Here is a 21,344-nt window from a genome sequence, read left to right on the forward strand (position 1 = left end):
ACGCACACTACGCATATTTCATGCATTCCCGATTAATGCATGAAATAAAAGCAATAATTTGAAAATGAATATTTACAGAAAGTAATGCTTACATCTATTTACAGTATATACATAATTATTTACAAAACGTATTTGCGAGAACCCCGTCCGAAAAGAAAAACGCAACTGCCGAACTGCATTTGATGTTATCTTTGATGACCTCACAATCGAATGTATCTTTATAATTATTCGATAGCGGTATCACGTATCACAATTTATGAATTACAATTAATCTTATGAATTACAATTAAATATCACGTATCACAATTTTCATGAATGCACGCATCACAATTTATTGCGACTTTGAAAAAGATGGCACTGAGCATGGTATTGTGCTCATTGATGTGGTCAATTTGTGAACCCCTTTCTTAAGTCTGTTATATTTCTGAAGCAGGGAGACCTAGTGATTCAGGGCACAATTTTGTTTTCTGAGTTCTGATTTTACCGAAAGATTTTTGTGAAATATTTAAAGTGATAATAAAGAGCAAAATAAGGAAAAAATTTAAATTTAATTAGCCTTTAACGGGAAACTGTCAGATGTTGTATCTATAGACTTTTGAAATCTGGAGTTAAGAAAAGATATCTTTTAAAAAGTAAGTATTAAAATACAATTGTTTAGAAACTCCTCTATCTTAAACGAAAAAGTTGGCTGCTTTGCTTATTATACCAATGGTGTAATTTCCATTGCAAATTGTACTTTATTTTATTAAGAATTACAACAAAATTGTGACATACCTATAGAGTAAAAAATGCCCTAAAAGTCAGTGTTAAACAGATAGCCAATCTCTAAAGTCAATAAAAATCACAAACAAATTTATACTTATAAGCATATAGTTGAAATGTAATTTATACAAAAAATTAAGTATTGTAAAAAGTAAATTGTATGAAAAGATTAGAAACCATTTTTCAGTCTACAATTTCCCAGTATTACCTTCTTTGATTTTTTTCTTCATATTACTGGTCATTGCTCGGTATTACTTGATCCGAATTTTTTTTTTTTAAGATTAAAGGCTATATCCCGGTATTACCTACGCTGCTTCTCCTACTCGTTAAATAGAGTATTCTTACAATAATAACCATTGAAGTGCGTTTCGACCTTAATATCCATGTAAATTCTAATTAAGGCCACCAGGTGGCGCCTTTACTAATTGATAACTATTGCTCTTAATTTCCCGCTTTGCTTTCTGCATAAACCTCATTAAAAGAATGACTGTTTGCTAACGTCCTTAATATCCAAATAAGCCCGTTGAAATGAAATTTGTGTTTTATAATGAATTTATAATGATGTATTGAATAAAGAAAATTTTTAGTTCATCTTAAACTTAATTAACATTTTAAAAAAAGTTATGAGGCTCAGTTTAAAACGAGACAAGCCAACAACGCTTTTCAGTCTCACTGCCTAAAATAAGAGAATTTTCCATTAACGCCTGAAACGGCACAATGCTTAAAACAATTCGAGAAATAAAGGATTAAGCAAGTTAGCTTTCCTTTCATTTCCATTAAGAATTATCTTAGTAAATTACATTCTTGGCTTAATATCTTGAACTAAGACGGAACATTTTAATTATGCATTCTTTGTGCATGCATTAGTGCAAGAGGAATGTGAAAAGATTGCTGCCTTGACTTTCAGACTGAACTCAACTGTCTAAGGGGTGGAGATGGGGAGGAAAAGTTCTAAATATGCTTTTGATCAACTTTACTTAGTTTTCACAAATAAATTGATGATAGATATTCACTCTAATTAGTAGTATATTATTATTTCGATACGTATAAAATGCAAGGCCTCCACCCAATCACTATTTGAGATATAGAGCATGCTGTGCTTTAGATTCTCTATTTAATTTTTCTGACAAAATTATGCCAATACAATGGGATAACTGCAAGTGACGTAGTTTGGATATCTCGATCCTGATTGGTTGTTGCAACGTTGCTTTTGTTTACGTTAGCAACTGTTCTTTCCATTTTATTTCGAGTGAACCAAGCCCGTTGAGTATAAATTCTTTTAGGTGACATATTCTAAATTCTTTCACAAAAATTCTTTCCAAGTTTCACTTCTTTCACTATATATCTACACAGGAACTTAACACAAAGACAGACAAGCATGAAGCTATGTGGAACATGAGCAAACTAATTATGCATCGAAGTTGTCAGGTACACAAAACAAAAATACATCACGGTTACAATTAAATACAAAATAAAAGAGAGAGTATGATATTTCAACTAATTCGACGTGCGATACGTCTCTGTGTTTAATTAACTTATTGTTAATTAGCATTCTAACTTATGTTGAGAAACTTGGCTCAACTTTAATACGCCATTTTGCTGATAAAGATTAGCTGACGTCATAGGTCACATGTGTGGGTATGGGAGGTCTTCTTGAAATGCAAGTCTACAATAAACAGTTTTTGATAGGTAGTTAAATTGCATAAAGTTGCCTATTTTTAGAATTTTGATAAGTGTCTCTGTTTTTATGCAGTTAACATTGAAGGAATTTTTTAACGTCATTCAAATCATTTTTCGAAAATTGGATACTTCAAGAAGAAAACCACGGATATCCACACTAGATGACCTCAGATCAAGCTGATCGTTTATAAACAAAATGGCGTGTTAAAGTTCAGCTAACTAGGGAAGTGTGACTCGCCAATTTTGAAATAAACTAGTGCGATGTATGCCTTATGAGGAACAATTTTAGGGGGAAACATTCGTTTCGGCCCATAGAAGGTCCTGTGAGAGATAAGAAATAATTCAATATGTAGAAAAATCGGTATTTTATTACTTCAATGCAGACTATTAGTTATTGTAATTGTCTCATACTCCAATTAATTTTGTGGTACTTTCACGTACTATATAATGCACATTTATTCTCAAAATTGATTTCCGAAATTTTATATATCTGTAGTTTTTCAGAAAAACCTGTTAGGTTAATTTTAAAAAAAAANGGGAGGTCTTCTTGAAATGCAAGTACCTAATTCTACAACAAACAGTTTTTGATAGGTAGTTAAATTGCATAAAGTTGCCTATTTTTAGAATTTTGATAAGTGTCTCTGTTTTTATGCAGTTAACATTGAAGGAATTTTTCAACGTCATTCAAATCATTTTTCGTCAATTGGATACTTGCACTTCTAGAAGAAAACCACGGATATCCACACTAGGTGTACTATGACCTCAGCTCAAGTTGATCGCTTATAAACAAAATGGCGTGTTAAAGTTGAGCTAAGTTTCTCCTTTCAAGTTAGAATGTTAATTAACGTGAAGTTAATTAAATACATCACACCTCGAATTTACTGAAATATAATTCTTTCTCTTCTACGTCTTTTGCTTAACTCATTTATGATTTGTTTATGTATTTTATTGTAACTGTGATATATTTTTGTATTGTGTACCTTTAAACTTCGATGCAATATTAGTTTAGGTTCTACATGGCTTCATGCCTGTAAGTTAAGAAATATATAGTGAAAGAATTGAAATATTTGTGTAAGAATATATAATGTATCATTTAAGAGAATTGATGCTCGACGATTTGGCTCTCTCGAAGTAAAAGGGAAAGAACGGTTGCTTAAGTAAACAAAAGCCACGGTTCAACAACCAATCAGGATCGAGATACGCACACTACGTCACTTGCAGGTATCACATTTTAATTTTAATAACTTATATTGACATTTGGATTGGAGAATTTTAATTTTAAAACGCAATCGTTAATTATATTAGGGAGAAAAAAAAAACCAATGGTATCTTACTCTGTGGTTAAATTCTATTTCTTCTTTAAATATAACAATTTTAAAAAACATTAGGAAATAATACTATAAGTACCTAACCTTGATGTTTGTTTTATTTATGTAATATGAAAAAAAGAGTGTTTTTTCCCCCTCTTAGGTAGGTAGCTATTTTATTTACGTCGCCCTAGAGCTGCACAATAGGCTATTAGCGACTGTCTGGGAAACATCCCCGAGGATGATCCGAAGACATGCCATCACAATTTTGATTCTCTGCAGAGGGGATAGCTCCTCCGCTTTGGTAGCCAGACGATCTGCGCTCGAAGTCGAGCACTTTAAGGTAGAACAGTTTAACGAGGACCGATACAGCGCACCTTCGACCCCTACGCATTCTGATCAAAGTGGACATCCTCCCGCTTACTGACCACAGCCAGTGATGCTTGCCTTCGGTGTTCTACTGGGAACCGTGTTTTTACGATCAGTTCACTGTGGGAATTTCCTGCTTAGAGTCGACCAAAAAACATGCATAAGGGATACAAAAATCTAGTTTTTCTTTTCTTTTTTTTTTTTAAATGAGTTGAGCTGTTTTTGAAAATTTAAAACTCTTTTTTTTTCATTCCAAAGTTGTTCTAAAAAAATACTAAAATTTTTTGTTTTGAAATTTTTATATAAATAAGTAGAATTTAAGCGTTTGTTATTGTTGTTTCTGTTGTAATACATAACATTGTTGAATTAGAATGTATGAGTGAACTTTATTTTAGTACACGTTTGGATTTCTGGCGTTCCTTTCTCCTGGTTTGACAAAGATTTGGCGAACAAAGTACCTTCCTCTTCATGTTTTCTTTGGTTTGTCAATCTTCATAATGGGTGTTGCAGCCTGTTTAATTGGTATAACAGAAAAACTAATATTTGCTTCGTAAGTATTTATATTGATTATTTACATGTTCTGTATTTTTTCAATACATTCAGATTGAGTCGCGATGGCTCAGGGGATAGCCTTCCAATAATGTGTACCGGATTCAAATCCCAGCTGTGACTGGTCGATAGGAATCCGCATCCGGCTTGCACCGACCACAATGCTGACGTGAAATATCCTCAGTGGTAGACGGATCATGGGTTGGAGTCCCTTTTCCGTCAGGCAAACCGTGGGGGTCCTAGTGGTCTCCCTCTCCATGTAACGCAAATGCAGGTTAGTTCCATCAAAATTTCTCCAATAGTTGATCTAGGAACTCCCTTATCTTATGGATTGGGTTCAAATTTACAAGACTAAGGAGTTGAACATTATTAGTCGTAAACGCAAAAATTTGGGTCAGCAGCTAAACGATGGTTATATAATAAAATGAAATCATTATCGATTTAANTTTTTTGTTATGAGTGAAATTTAGAGAAATACTGTGACTATATACTTTTTTTAAAAAAAATTTCGTCTCCCTCAAATGTTGAACACCTGCAACGCCCATGGTAATATTATTGGTACCATAGTAGTATATTAACTTTTCATTATTTAACATAGATGGATTGAATTGATTACAACACTAAATGGTTTCCTAACCTTAATCAGAGCAGTTTATACTTGATACTATACTATCTTCTGTGCTATTTTGCTCTTCATTCAATCCAATTAAATTTAGATAGCTGTATTTAGCATAATACACAAAATTCAGGACTATATTCTTATTTGGTTTTTTTTTTCTCCTTACAGGCCTGGAGGATACGGTAGCCTTCCATCAACTGCTGTTATAGGCAACCTACTAGGTTACTGCCTAATCTTATTCGCTATTTTTATTGGATACTTAGTGGTTACTCCAGAGTTTAAGAGACGTCTGCTGCCCGAAGAAGTTCAACTTCAATTAGAACAGAATCCAAACTGAAGTGCTGTCATTTATCCTTTACCTCTTAATGCAGTTTACTTATGATTTCATCCAAGTGTTGCTGAGATAATTTATTTAACATTTTGAACTGTGACCTGCTAGATATCTGATGTGTCTTGGTGTGACAAATCTGGCTTCTTTTTTTTTATGTGCAGATATTCAAATGGCATAAATTCCTGTGATATCTTCGAAGCTTGATCTGTGCGAAATTTTCAATGTTTTGAAGAAATTATGAGTTATGGTTTTGATTTAGTCAGGCACAAACATGCCAACTATTTCATTTTTTTGTGACGTTTTAGGACACTAACATTTGACCAAAGCAAAGTTGCCGTTATCCAAAACAAAACCGAAAATGCTCTTCAGTATATAATATGTAACAGATGTTGATTTTATTATTTTGTCGCATGACTAACTGGTAACCTTTCACTTGAGACTAGGTAACTGAAATTATTTGCGATCGAGAGGAATAATTTGTTTTATTTGAGATAAATTGAATGAATGTGTTTCAAGTGATAAAGGATATTTAAAATAATCTCTTGATATATCGCTAAGAAATCAAAAACGAAAATATGTAATTAGATTTAACATTTTAACTATAGCTTTTTCACCATACATGTTTGATGGTTTAAAATGAACAATGTTTATAAAACAAAGACCTTTTTGCTAAGGTATTATTAACTATATTGCCAAAAATTATTTTTTATTTTCAACCTTGTAATAATGATTTATGTGTTTTATTCAATTTTATAAAATGTGTCACAATTTCAAAAACTTTTTAAGAACTGGCATTTTTTTAATAAAGCATTTATATTTTTTTTATCATGCTTAAGATTTTTGGGTTATTGCATAGTGTGTAATGAGTCAAGTGTTATTTCTGTTAATGTTTTTTTTTTCACAGAGTTTTACATTAAATAGTATATTGTATGTTTTGCACTTGTAACCTAATACGTATGCATTCCCTGGTTTAAAATATACCATTATACATTAATATTTTTTATTATATGCTTTAAAAAATCTCATTTTTAAACCAATAAGTTCATCCTTCTTTTCGTAATTTTTAGAACAAAATATAAATGCATGTTTTCACTTTATTAATAAAATCACATGTACTAAAGAATTATTAAATTTGACTAATGACCATCTTTTTTTTCCTACGCATTTATTTATAAACTTTTGAAGAATTTGAAACAGCATGACACATCCTAGTTTCCACAGAAGATCAAATTGATGTGTGAAAGTTTCGTCATAAATGTATGGAGCTTCGTGTGCCTCGTGTTCCGCCCGCTTAATGTGAAAACAATTCAATACATTCCTTCTTTTCTCTCAACATATCTCTGTATAGTGTGGTCAAATTAGTTTTTATAAGTAGTCACTATACACATATCTCTATATACATGTAAACTTTCAACAACTCTTTACCTTGACGTTGTTGAGGGACTACGGCTTTTTAAATATAAAAAATTGCTCGTACAATACAAGTTGGTACAAAATTAATTTTACACAACACTATTAGTGTCAGCCAGAGCCCTCGTAAATGTGGGTAGAATGGCCTCAAGACATATGTACCGTAAAAAGTCGGGGAAAAGAAATCAATTTATGTTCAAGGTACTTAAAAGTCATATATATATATACTCAACTCTAATGTGAAATATTTTTTTAAGTTTAAAAATAGGGCATAACTGAAAGAATAATAATCAATTTTATACCAATGGTTATGAAAATCAAGGAAATTAAATAAGATCAGTTTAGAAAATAATTGGTCTGAATAATTTAAAAATTTATATTTTCAACTCTATCATGTGTTATTATTTTTAAGTTTAAGAATGAGGCATAACTGAAAAATTAACATTCAAATTTATACTAGGAAATATAAAAATCAGGAAAATTTATTATCAATTCTGAAAAATCAGAGAACAGTTGAGAATTTTTCGTCTAATTATTTGGGGCCATCTCGAAAGATATTTGCATTTCTTAAGCCCTAGAGAGCCGGACATCAGCGATATTCAAAAAAAGGAATATTTTTATTAATTAAGATTTTAATTTTTTAAATTCTCTTTTATGAGTATGGTTCTTGGCGACCTCGATTTATAAATTTCTTTTGACAGAAATCAAAAGCATAAATTAAAAATATAAAATATATTTGAACATTTGTAAATGAATACTCCTTACTTTCAAAATTGAAAATAATAATAGTAAAATAAATGAAAAATTAAGTTGTCTGCTTTTAGGTATAAAATTCGAGAGAAAAATAGTCGGATTTTAATAAATCCATTCCATTTTCCTCTCAACTCCCACAAAAATAAAACATTTAAAAGGCCTCGCAAATATTTTACCCAGAAACTTGATAAGTCTAACGAAGGCTCTGGTGTTTGCTAAATTAGATGTAAACTTGCGTTCAATTACTTACAAAAAAAGTGGATATTACGTATGAATTTATATTTATAATCGGCAAAACATTTAACTGTTTTAGTAATTTAAAAAATATAAAAATGAACTAAGCTTGAATTTGATAGCTTAAGCATAAAGATTTTCAAACAATCGTAATTTCTTTATTGAACGCAGCTGAGAATTTTTTACTAAAAAAACTTAATACTGAATTGATAGTTTAATTGCTCAAACAAATTACTAAATATATATTTTATTATTCAACTTAAATTATTTTTCAAATGAAGAAACATCACATTTCACGATAAAATCGTGCTTCGATTTATACTTCATCTATAAATTACCAACATACTTATTAGTAAGAAATGACCAATGTTATATAACAGAGGCAATTAATTGTATTTTATCTAAAAAAAGGTGATTTACAAATGAAACTATATTTATATGTAATTAGTAAAGTTATGTAACTAAAATTGCATTTTTTTATACTTTTACTAATTTTTTAAAAAAATTTTTACATTTATTTGTTTTTGGTTGTTCTTCATGAAATGTAAATGAGTTTATACTGGCCTCTTGAGAAGGATATGCTTTGCTGTCTGGGCAAATAGAGTTTAGCCAGTGCAAGGCGACTTGTGTTTATTCCTGTATTTTGACAATTCACTTTTTAACTATTATAAAAAAGAATTGTACTTAGTGAAAAAAATTTACGAATATATCCTGAAGTGGTTAAAAAGATACCTTGCCATTGGCATAAAGGAGCCAGCTATCACATTTAACATTTCATGTTATAAAATCTTTACCAAATACAATCAAAATGGGTCTCTGCAGATAGCAAAAAAAAAAAAATTTTAACCTCACCCATGTAATTTGCTGTTAACAACGTCAAAATTAAAAAATCCAATGTCTGTCATTGTTTCTAATATAATGACTTTCTTTGTAACTATTTTATAGAATGCGTTATTTACTGTTAATCACTGTTCTCAACTTTTTTAAACGGGAAGTAAAAATTTAAAAAAAAAATTTTTTTGAAGCAATATTAAACTAAATCTTTTTTAAGATACATTTCTTTTAAAATTAATAAGCATTTATTGTAATTGTTAGGATAAACTTATATAATTCATTGATATTTCATAATTATTCTACTAATGAACTACAAACATATTTGCTCTATAAATGTTGAGAAATTTTACTGTGCTTTTTATTGTGTCTGTAGGTTGTGTTTTGCCACTCTGTTCAAAATCACTGTTGAAAAATATCAGTGATATGTCTTTCATTCATTTTTACGTTTCAAAGGTTTGATTTTGTTTGCAATTCTGTATTATAATAAATATATATATTTCGTTGTTGCATACTTCATTTTATTACAAAATTTTATTGTATCATTTACATGAACAAAAATATTTTTTTATTAAAAATATATTTTATTTCTGAAGGAAACATTACTCGATTTTCATAAGATAATAAGCAAAACAGACTATCTAAAAGTAAAGCTTTGAGGATATATCTTGGTTTTTATATGCTTTCCTCTTATTTTCTGAATGTTTAACCAAATATTTATTTTTTTATTCAACCTGGTTTAATAATAAGAATGCATTACACACCTATTATGCAATAAGAGTTTGCTGAATAAGTTAATGAAATCTATCATTGATGCTACAAAGTTGATGAAGAAACTTTCTCTTCGTAGCTACTGTAGTTTGGAAGACTTTTCCCAATCTTATAGTACAAGGACAAAAGTACTTTTTAAGCACTATATACATTAATAAAAGGCAAAATAATTTTCAAAGGCTTTACATGATCATGATAAATAACTAGTTTCTTTCAAAGAACGTTTTCTAAATAATTTAAAAAGTCATATTACTGATAAAAAAATCACGTAACAGTATTTATTAAAAGAAATGTAATATTAATGTGTGTTCTCAGTAATTATAATGTGCTTAACCAGGCAGTAAGAATTGTCTTTATGAGAACTGAAGAAAAATATAATTTTCTAGCTTTATTTTTTCAATTGGTAATTTTACTTTTTACTAAATGTTAAGTATCGATGTAATCATTTATATAGTAATAAGCTAGTGCATAATTTTATGTCAACACGTTGTTATTCATTATCTTCCATTGTCTGGAATTTGTCATTAAACAATTGCACGCGTGTAAAATTTACACGTGCGGAAATTCAGCTTTTTTGCCATTGACCAATGTCATCCCTGCGGTTGATAGGTTAATAAAACGTTTAAAAAAGATCTAGAATAATATTATTTACATTCTTTCGAACTTTCTTTACCCCTTCCTCCTCCCTAAACTTAATTACTCATAATGGTTGAAAGGGCCTGACACGATGAATGAATACAAAATTTTGCATGAAGCTTGTTGCGAAGTGGTACGTGATAAAACTTAATAATCATTTTCAATAAGTATAAATAGTAACTTTATCGATAAAATATCACGTGATAATCTATTTTTAGAAAAAATTATATGTCTAGACATAACATTTTTTTGTTGAACAATTTATAAATACCCAACCACCTGTTTTAACCTTGATTTACATAAAATTTCTGTGTTTGGCAAATGTCCAACGTTAAAATGTTGAGTTGCATAGTTATCACCTATAAAAGGACGGGTTTGGTATGGGTTTACCATAAAATTTTATAGGGCGTAGATCTCCAATTGCCATTCAACCAAGCCCCGATCTTTCAACTCCACCGTTTTCCAAGTGCAAAGAATAATGAATTAAGCTAATTTTAACAAACTTGACTTTGCACTTTTACAGTTTTAGTGCAGAAGCACTTAAATTGCCATCATAGCTCTTTTTACTTCTTTGTACAGATACAATGGTGGTACAAAAAGTAGTACAGATGTACGGTAAGCTCTTTTTTAAATTATCATATCACTAGCGGTTCATATACCCAGTTGGTCAAACTTTTTGAGAGAATAATTTATTCTTTAATTAAATTTATTTCGACAATATTTTTTCTGTAAGGAAAATAATATTATTATTTTCTTTATATTACTCATTAAAAAAAAGAATTTTAATTAATTTATTTGCTTTATTTTATTTCGTTACTTGTTTATAAACTTATTTCATTTATTCATATATTTTATTTGCTCACATATTTTATTTGCTCACATATCTTATTTTTTCATATGCTATTATGTATTGTTTTTTCTTTAGAATTATTATTTGTGATTAATTTTGATCATTAAGTTCAATCCTATCTTTTTATAAAACATGGCTGTAGAGGTTTATGCACAGACTTAGGTAATATAAAAATCTCACTGCGAACACAAAATTTCAATAAAAAACTTTCTGCACGCATTGATTAACTCTATGTAAGTAATTTCAACCCTTTGGTAGCTATCGCATTTTGGCGAAATTTGTTTAAAAATCTCGAATTTTTTTAAAAATTTTTTAATTTTTATAGAACTCTTTATTGATTTATGCCACAGGAATGAGCTTGGTAAAAAACCAAACAAGGTAAAAATAGAAATCGAAAAATGCTATTTGCAAAAACATTTTTTAAATAATACCTGAAATTTACGCAACAAAAAAGCATGTACGAAAGATTTATCCATAAAATCTTATCAGCATTTTAATTAAAATATTGAGGGGAGGTTTTATATATTTATTTATTTAAATGGTATGAATATAAATCTCAATGTGTGATTTTTAGATCCCGCGAATAGGAGTTTTAACATATAATTTTAAAATACTGTAAATATGAATCTCAATGTATAATTATAAAATCGCATTAATACGAATCTCGATGTTTGATCTGAAATTTTCGTGAATACGAATCGCGATGTTTAATTTTAATATTCCGTGAATACGAATTTCGATGTTTGATTTTAATATCCTGTGAATACGAATCTCGATGCTTGATTTTAATATCCCGTGAATACGAATCTCGATGTTTGATTTTAATATCCTGTGAATACGAATCTCGATGTTTGATTTTAATATTCTGCGAATACGAATCTCGATGTTTGATTTTAATATCCCGTGAATACGAATCTCGATGTTTGATTTTAATATCTCGTGAATTACGAATCTCGATGTTTCATTTTAATATCCCGTGAATACGAATCTCGATGTACAATACAAGTTGGTACAAAATTAATTTTACANAATCTCGATGTTTGATTTTAATATCCCGTGAATACGAATCTCGATGTTTGATTTTAATATCCCGTGAATTACGAATCTCGATATTTGATTTTAATATCCCGTGAATACGAATCTCGATGTTTGATTTTAATATCCAGTGAATACGCTTCTAGATAGTTCATTTTAAAATTGTGTGAATACGAATTCCGGTGTATAATTTTTTAAATCTCTAGAACACGAATCTTTGAAGTGGATTTTTAACTCGCGGAAAAATAAAGCGCGATATTTGATGTAAAATCGTGATCTTAAATCGCGTAAATAAGAATGGCGATGTGCAATTTTAAATCATGTTAATGTATTTTTAAATCGCGTTTGCAATGATTTAAAAAAAAAAGCGTGATTACGAATTTTTTTTTTCTGGGTAATTCGAAAAAGACTAATTTTCTTTGAAGAGGCGGATTATTGTTTTTTTCTTTTTTAGTTGGAGTAAAAAAAAATTCCCGAACAGCGTTTGTGCATATTATGCAGATCTGTTTATACATTTGCTGGTTAATTAGTATTACATTTAGTTATGCTACTACTTGTAAAAAATGGCATGGTAATGATTTTTTGTAAGAAAATAAAAACCTTTTTCTTTCTTTAATACACATTTTAAAGATAGAATTTATTTCATTTATTAGTTTTTAAGGATTTTTCCAAATAACATTACTACATTTTTTCCTAACAGTTTGTAAATTATGTCATATGTTAACACATTTTTCGCTATAATACGCATTTAAAAAAAAAAAATTTCTTAACTAAATATTACAAAGATTTTTCCAAATAGTATTCTTAGATTTTATGTAGCATTGTTATAGTTTTTCTAAAAAAATATTAAAATAATTTTAAAATTTTTCTTAAAATACTCAATTAAGCAAAAATAGTTTATTTTTCTTACTTTTTATAGGATTTTTAAGCGAAGTACTTCAAGGACTTTTACACATAGCATCATTATATATTTTATTATTCTACTTGTTTGTAAATAAGTGGCATGCTGCTAGTTTTTTTTTTTTTAAGAAAATTAAAATTATTTTTTAATTTTTCTTTGTATTTCTTAAACTTTTTAAAAATGAAATTTATTTTATTTTATTTATTTGTGATTTTTTAAACAAAATATTACGAAATTTTTTTCCGTTGCTTCAGATTTTTTTCGAGTGTATTTAAATTATTATCATGTCAACTCGACCCTATCTTTTTGTACTGCTAAAATGTCTGTTTTGGGGCTGTACACTCTTCAAATATTAATCATGTTGTTTAATTGCCATACTCTCCTTTCGGTTGCCGCTGCTGTTTCGTTTCCCTAATTAACAACATCCCCAGTTTTTCAACGGAGTAGTCAACTGTGAAAAGTTCTTTCTTGTACTTCCAGTATACTTAATTATCATTACATTTTGGTATTCCGTTGTTGATTACTTTCGAGGTTCATTATGTTTCCAGATGTCTTGTATCACATTTTAATGGCACAACACATTGATAACCATGTGATATAACTATTATGTGATTACTATGCAACACATACAACACATTATAATTATTTATTATTTTATTTTTAGAAAAGTAAGCAATAGCTTTAATGTTTCGGTTTATCGAATGCATTGAGAAATAATATACAAATTTGTAAATATTTGTAAGGTTTTGCAATTATAATTTTGCAAATATTCTTTTGTTATGAGGCTTAATATCTCAGAAGCACCCTAAATAAGCAGCAAGTTATTAGAAAATTTGCAAAAAAGTTTCCTAATTCTAACGTCATTTAGAGAGAAAATAATGCCTTGTGCATATTTTATGGAAGACTTGGTTTCGCGACATTTTTGTCTGCATGGCGATATTTGGCAACCATTCCGGTGACAAAATGGTTAATCTGGAAAGTTGGGTACTTGCACTTCAAGAAGATCTCTTTTACCCTCTCACATGTGGCCTATGACATCAGAACCAGCTAATATTTATCAGCACCTCAAATTTGTTGGAATATAATTCTTTCTCGCTTACGTCTTTTGTTTAACTTACATTTTTTATTTGTTGATGCATTTTATTGTAACCATGATATATTTTTGTTTTGTGTCCGTAGCAGCTTGGATGCATAATTAGTTTGTTTATGTTCTACATGGCTCAGTGCCTGTCTTTGTGTTAAATTAGAATAATATGGTGAAAGAATAAATTATATCACTTAAAAGAATTGATACTTGACGGGCTTAACTTTCTTGAAATAAAATGGAAAGAACAGTTGTTAACGTAAACAAATGCCCAGTTTCAACAACCAATCAGGATCGAAATACCCACCCTACGTCACTTGCAGGTATCCCCTTTGTTTGGAAGTGATAGGAGTAATATTTACGGAGTTATGCTAGAATAGTTAAGTGTCATGTCGAAAGTTCCGGGGTTTCGTCGCCAAGCCTATATAAATAAGAATGTATCTCATGAAATAATAATAGAGAGCAGTGGCGTACNCGCCCCAAGGTAAGTGCCGCCCGGTGCGGACCGCACCCACCGCCCCCCCTTAGGTACGCCACTGATAGAGAGTCTGCTTATGACTTCAGTTGAGTTTTGATCTGAGTTAGATCATTGATTCATCGAAGGATGTGAAGCCTTTGTTTTGTTTATTTGAGCTGTAATTGAGTGCTGGAAATAGCTGTATTTTCTTGAAAATTCTGTTAATAAATTTTTGGAATCTAAAGGTCCGTTTATTCATCTCCAATCGATATGAACTCAGTACAATACTGCTCCACTGTAGATAGAGCGTTCCACAGTGACATCATAGCTGCTATTTTTTACCAAGTTCATTTCGTCCTATTGAAAGTGGAGTCTTTTAGTACAGTAATTGTCTAAAAGTGTTCCGTTGAACTCATGGGTTCCGTGGAAAATTTACTGGGTATCGAAGTTCATAATCCCAAATAGGTGATTCAGTTGTTTTGGTTCGTTAAAATGAAAGGTATTCGAGTAAATAAGAGGATATTTCCGTATCGTAATCTGCAACGCCAACTTCAATCGCCAAGGCGCCAAATTGATTTTTAAGCAAGGAAAATTTTTAAAAAAATTTTTGCCTGTGGGTGGCTCAGTTATACCTTTCAAGTTGGTCCCCTTCTCTGATTTCTAGTTTTTTTTTTTTTTTTTTNTTTTTTTTTTTTTTTTTTTTTTTTTTTTTTTTTTTTTTTTTTTTTTTTTTTGGCAGTTGCCAACACCTGACGATTATTCTGCCATAGATCAGATCACGATAAATATCTTTCCGTTAATAATATGATTAATATGGAATATAACACTTTAACATCGTGAAATTAATTTTGATATAATGGCTGAAGTTTCAGGTTTCAAGCAAAATGATTTTCATTAGTCTATCGCTCTAATAATATCGAATCGAATGTTCAGAAATTAAAAGTTTCAGTTTAATTTTAGAGGCGCTTCCAATGCCATCTGTAGATTTTGATAACAACTTCTTTCAGGCACTCCGAAATTAACCTCTTCATAGGGGTTTCGAAAGTTAGGATTTTTTTCTTTACCCGTTATGTTATTTTAAATTTGTAAATAAACATTTGTGTTTAATCAATAATTCAATATTTATCAAATTTTTGTTTATTTCAATCTGTTAGTAGAGCTCTCCGTACATTTGAATCATTTAAGTAAAATGCCAGTGGGTTCTAAAATGTTTGTCCTGTCGATTTGAGTTTAATGTCATTAACACAGCATTAAAACAATGCACGGTGCTGCAGAAAAATTGCCCACGCTGAACAACTTTTGATCTAATGATCGGAACTTCCCATTCCAGGACTCAATCTTGATGGTTCGATGAGGTGACCTCAAATATGCTAATTAATTAGCGTCGACGATATTTTAAGTTACGAAATCAGACTCAAGAACGTATTTTCTCTGAATTACCATACCCTTTTTTCAGCGGATTCGGATTTGACGCCCAAAATATAGGGGGGAGCCGCAATCTGGAAAATATGTTCCTCAAACTTTGGACACCTTTATATTATTTTCTCTTTTTATGTATTTCACTATATCTCGAAAACTTGAAACATTGAAGACATTTTACACAATTCGTTTATCTAAGGATAATTCCATACAAAAATTACATTTTAGTAAATATTTTTGGATTTTTTTTTCTTATTTTATTCAATATTTGTCCAAAAATTTTGAATTTTAAGCATACAATCTTTTACATCATTTTAAAGTATGTAATTTTACTTGGCAAATCGGTCGTTCTCGAGACATCTAATTTTTAAAATATGACTTTTTGAAATTTGACTCAAATTTTAAATATTCGCTAGTTCTTTAAAATTCGATTTCTCGGTAACTATTCGACCGATTTCGCTCAAATTTTGTCCTAATCCGTAAAAGAAGGGTATGTTATTCTGAGAAAAGTACATTTTTGTGTCTGATTTTGTAATTTAAAATATCGTCTGGAGGACTAATTAATTAGCTTATCTGAGGTCGTCCGTTTGATCCATTAAGATTGAATCCTAATACGTGAAAACTCGAACATTAGATAAGTTATTCAGAGTGGTCTGATTTTTTGTACATACTTTTTTTTTGTCTAAATAGCAATTTTAGTTTCTTTCCCCCATACCCTCTTACCCGCTCGTAGTTTTTGATCCCAAATTTCTAATATCATTTATCTTATTCTGCAAAGCAGGTACAGGGTACATATAAGAATTAAGAATTCATGTTCATTTGAATTGGTAATTTTATTTCATAATTATATGTTTTTTCCAATAATTATTGCAAAAAATTGCCTTCGTATGAGAAATAGCTGCTATATCGTTATTTACTGATTTAGTTACTGCATTTTTAGCTCTATAACTCAATCGTCTCTCCAAAAAATACGATTAATAACTGACTGATTTGTTTCGAAAGCGGTTTTCGACAATAACTGCTAGAAAACATAAAACTAAAGTAATTTAGAAGCATGAAAGTGTTGATTCAAAAGTACATGACAGGTTTGTCCATAATAAACTCCACATACGACTAACAATGGTGTGTTCAATCTTCATTCCAAGTTCTTAAACGTTTCTCAGAATCACCTTAAAATTCTAATAATTAATATTTTAGGTAAAATCTTAGAATAGCCCACCTCTTGGCGACTTTTTGAAATCTCGCCAAGTTGGCGATCATTACTGGGATCAACGTTGCTTTCTGATTGTTATGAAAAAACAATTTAAATTATTACAGATTTATTAAAATATTTTTAATAGAATAAAAAATAAATTACCTTTACTCATACTTAATTACTCATTGAAAACCACGTACCTCTCTTAACACTCCGACAAACATCATGCGCAACCACATTCAATACACGTAGACAAGATACGACATTTTCATTCAAAATCATCCACATTATCCTTTCGCTCAATCAAACTCATTTTTTCTCCTCATTTAGGGCATTCATAGGATTTTGAAATTAAATTTTGATTCATAAACCCTTCTATCATCGCTTTCTTACCTTTTGCATTCAATAAAGCTAAAAGTTCACTCAACCATTCGCTCGCCATTTTCAACCGTTACCGCAAAAAAAATAATTTTTTAAAAAAAAAGGAAATAATAACGGTAATAAATGAAATAACGGTTAAAGAATGAAATAATAACGACGATTCTAACAGCAAGATATCAGAAGCATAAGCGGCAAAAAAATAAATCCTTTCACCGCTTTTCTAACGAAATTCAACTTTCGCGTTGATATACATATCAAAATCAGGTTTAAGAATTTTGGTGGAATGATCGTGGTGTAATCAGACGTTAGAAATAATATAAAATTATCCCGAAATATCTTCCGGAAATCTAGTTTGGCGAGATTTCAAAAAATCGCCACAGGGATTCTAGGATCCACCCATATTTTATGAAGTGCAGTATGTTTTTTTTGTATAGACAATTTGTGATATCTAATCTTTTAATTTTTAGGTTCTCTAGGGAGGCGTATCGACGGCGAGAAAGGTATTAATATGGATTCGCCAATTGATGAAAATCAAAATCTTGGGTACTTCAAAGTTTGGCTGCTTATAACCCAATTATTAGGCGTCGTCAGTATCGCCCTAGTCTCATCATGGTGTGACCAGTACCTTGGCGGATTTGCCTGGCAGTCGAATCCACAGCTCCAGTTTAATCATCATCCTTTCTTCATGGTGCTCGGTTTCGTTTTCTGTTACGGAAATGGTGAGAATCCTCTTTTTCAAAAAAAATTGCATAGATACTTAAATGTCTCTGAGGTTTATTTCTTATTTTATTTTATAACCGTCGTTGAACAGCCGACCCAATTCTAAGTTACCGCCTGCCAATGTTCAACTCCGTAGCCTTGTAATTTTGAACCAAATACAGAAGACAAGAGAACTTTTGGATCAAGTATCGGGGAAAAAATTTGCCTTCGTGGAGTACATTCTGATGAAACTAACCCGCATTTGGGTTACGTGGGAAGGAATACCTCCCATGGTTATCCTGATGGCAAAAAGTATCTTACCCATAATCCGTCTACCAATGAGGTTATTTTATGTCAGCATTATGGTCGGTGTAAGCCGAGGCGGATGACGTTGACATTTAAAAAATTCTGATTATATTAACTGCTCTTTGCTAACTGTCACTATTTGGCAATCCTGTGGCGTAACTATCTCTATAAATATTTGAACACCAATTCACTAGTATATAAGACATGTTCACGTGATTCTATCTGTAGGTACCTTTTGATAGATGAAGGTTGACATGGTCGATAATTATAATTCCCCTCAATCCGATAGTCTAATTGGAAACGTCGCCGGCACTTTCTAATAAGCGTGACATCTTTAATGTGTATTGCAGTAAGCCCATGCAGTTTCAGGCTAATCGGAAAATATGTCGTTCATTGCGTAATCAACCTGATTTATTTTGAGCTAATCGACGGCGATGCATATTCAACATTATGAATTAATATATCTCAGTCAAAATTGAATTCAATTATATAATAAAGAAAATTACCTCATATTCACAAGAGCATAGTGTGGCAACTACAAAAACCAAGCACCAAACATCGATAGTCTAGAAACATAGAATAAGCATATTATTTAAAAGAGGTGCACTCTGACGTCATCACGACGTTTTTCTCTTCGCCCATTATGCCCTCTGCCGACAATAAAAGAAAATTATAGTTGATACTGCAGATTTGATTCGTTGACACGCTACTGTTTATTATTTAGTGTCTCTGTCATACTTCTCTACTGAAATAAGATAAAACAAATTACCAAACGATTACAATGAACTTCATGCAATTAAAAATGATAAAAAAGAACTATAAACTCAATCATCCAACTTGTAGTTAATTTATCTAAGCTTTGAAATAAAAAAGACTCGTCGTTTTTTAATAAAATATTAATGCGCATTGGAGTTGAAACCCTTGCCTAAAATCAAACTATTTCTTTTTCTATCTTAAGTCTTTAGAACAGTTACAATTGGGTATATTATAGCCTACGTCAGAGGTTGTGTTGTTCCTACTAAATTTAACCCATGAACGGTATTTTCTGCGAGCCTAACTTCAAGCCACAAATAAACAAACGAAGTGTTCGATCGTTTAAATAGATGCTCGCCAGATTTTATTGCATTATAAAGAAAAGTTATTGAAACTAAATACATCTAAATAAACAACAACAACTAAAACAAATAACAACAACTACTAATAACAATAACTAAATAAACAACAACTAAATTCCATTCGTTTAGCATTGCGTCATAGGTTGTTCATACTAAATCGAAGTAGTTGTGTTTTTTTCATATTATACCCAATTACGATAAAAAGTACTCAATTAAAAGCCTTTGCTTCCAGTTGTCTTGTTAAGCTTTTTTTTAGTAATTATTTTCTGCAACTTTTTATTTTAATACAATTTTCTATGTATAATATATTTATTGTATATATATTTATTGTATATATATTATTTGTTTTGTGTTTAACATAAATAAATAAATTATTGAATTTGTACCTGACTAATCGGAAAGTACCGTATATTGTTTTCTTTTTCAGGACTGCTTGTTTTTCGAGTATTTCGCTATCAGAGAAAACAGCCAGTGAAGCTTTTGCATTTTGGTCTTCATACTGTAGCTTTCATATTCACCATCGTCTCCCTCAAAGCTGTATTCGATTCGCATAATTTACCCGCCAAACCTAAACCAAACCTTTACTCTCTGCACAGTTGGCTCGGTCTGACGGCCGTTATTCTCTTTGCCATGCAAGTAAGTAAATATTGTTTCATATATTTACGGAACCCTATTAACGCATCTCCAATCGCTAGGAGAACCTAGCCCTGAGGAGAACCTGACTGAATAGTGTTTTCAATATAAATGTAAACAACAATCTCGAAATGTTAACCTGCTCTACTTCCCGTTAGAAAGCATACAGCTACTTACTACAGCTTATTCTACGATGCAATATTTTTAAATAGATAATTTTGTTTTAAATAAAAAAATATGATATCTGAGCTCAAATCTGCTGTATTTCGTGATATATTTATGATATTAAGTAATTCTGGTTGAGTTTAAAGTAAAAATTAGTTTTAGTTATTTATAGATAAATTGTCAAAAAAGGTAACATGGTTGCTAGATTGAGAAAGAATTCGCCTTTTTGGCAGTCCCGATTTGACCTCTTTTTACCTGTTTATTACTGTTTGATCTTGTTGCAGACCGTGCAACTGCATCATACATTAGTGTCAGCATATTTTTCGAGAAGCGAAGTCAAGTTCATTTTGCAAATTATCATTTAGGGTTAAATTTCGAAGCTAGTATAGTGTAGACAGGATAAGAAATGTTTTATGAAGATTTTTTTTAAAGGAGGATTTTTACGTCTTGAAATAACAGGTCTTTTTTAACAAAAATAGCAAATCAGGTAACAAATGCACGTATAAAAGAAATACTACCCAAGCGCCCATAACCAAGAGCTCGTCGCCCATAGAGCCCATTCTCGATGGTAAACTCAGCAAGACTGAACTTGGATGTCAAGTCAAAGTCATGTGAAATGCCGTTCACCAGGATTACACTCAGAACCTGTATGATTAAATGCCACGACGTGAACAGGCTGTCATCGCTCAGCGTGGCGAATACACAAAATACTGATTTCATACTTTTTCTTTTTCCTTCTTCCAAATTTGATAGCTTATTACATTATCAGTAACAATCTCATTAATTTCTGACAATTTCTTGTGTTGCAATTTTTTTAAACATTAGTGTATATTTCACCACTCAGGCTCGATA

The 21,344-nt window shown here is 30.6% G+C and overlaps 2 protein-coding genes across 2 annotated transcripts in view; both read left to right on the forward strand.

Moving 5' to 3' along the window:
* The window catches only part of LOC122271722 (transmembrane ascorbate-dependent reductase CYB561), a gene marked incomplete in the record, with an annotated part of 61,388 nt that extends 52,033 nt beyond the window's left edge, over positions 1 to 9,355 (forward strand). The window contains 2 exon segments of the mRNA XM_071186080.1: positions 4,514 to 4,668; positions 5,455 to 9,355. Of these exon segments, the coding sequence (XP_071042181.1) occupies positions 4,514 to 4,668; positions 5,455 to 5,623 (324 nt within the window).
* Positions 9,356 to 10,632: 1,277 nt separating this feature from the next.
* Positions 10,633 to 20,330, forward strand: LOC107450517 (putative transmembrane ascorbate-dependent reductase CYB561 homolog; the record flags this gene model as incomplete). The annotated part of the gene is given in 3 exon segments (XM_043053967.2): positions 10,633 to 10,867; positions 18,042 to 18,293; positions 20,122 to 20,330. Coding segments are annotated over 3 exon segments (492 nt in total), but the record flags the coding sequence as incomplete, so codon positions are not given.
* Between the last annotated feature and the right edge of the window lie 1,014 nt (positions 20,331 to 21,344).

The sequence above is a fragment of the Parasteatoda tepidariorum genome, chromosome 10 (genome assembly GCF_043381705.1).
Source record: "Parasteatoda tepidariorum isolate YZ-2023 chromosome 10, CAS_Ptep_4.0, whole genome shotgun sequence".
Taxonomy (NCBI): Eukaryota; Metazoa; Arthropoda; class Arachnida; order Araneae; family Theridiidae; genus Parasteatoda; species Parasteatoda tepidariorum.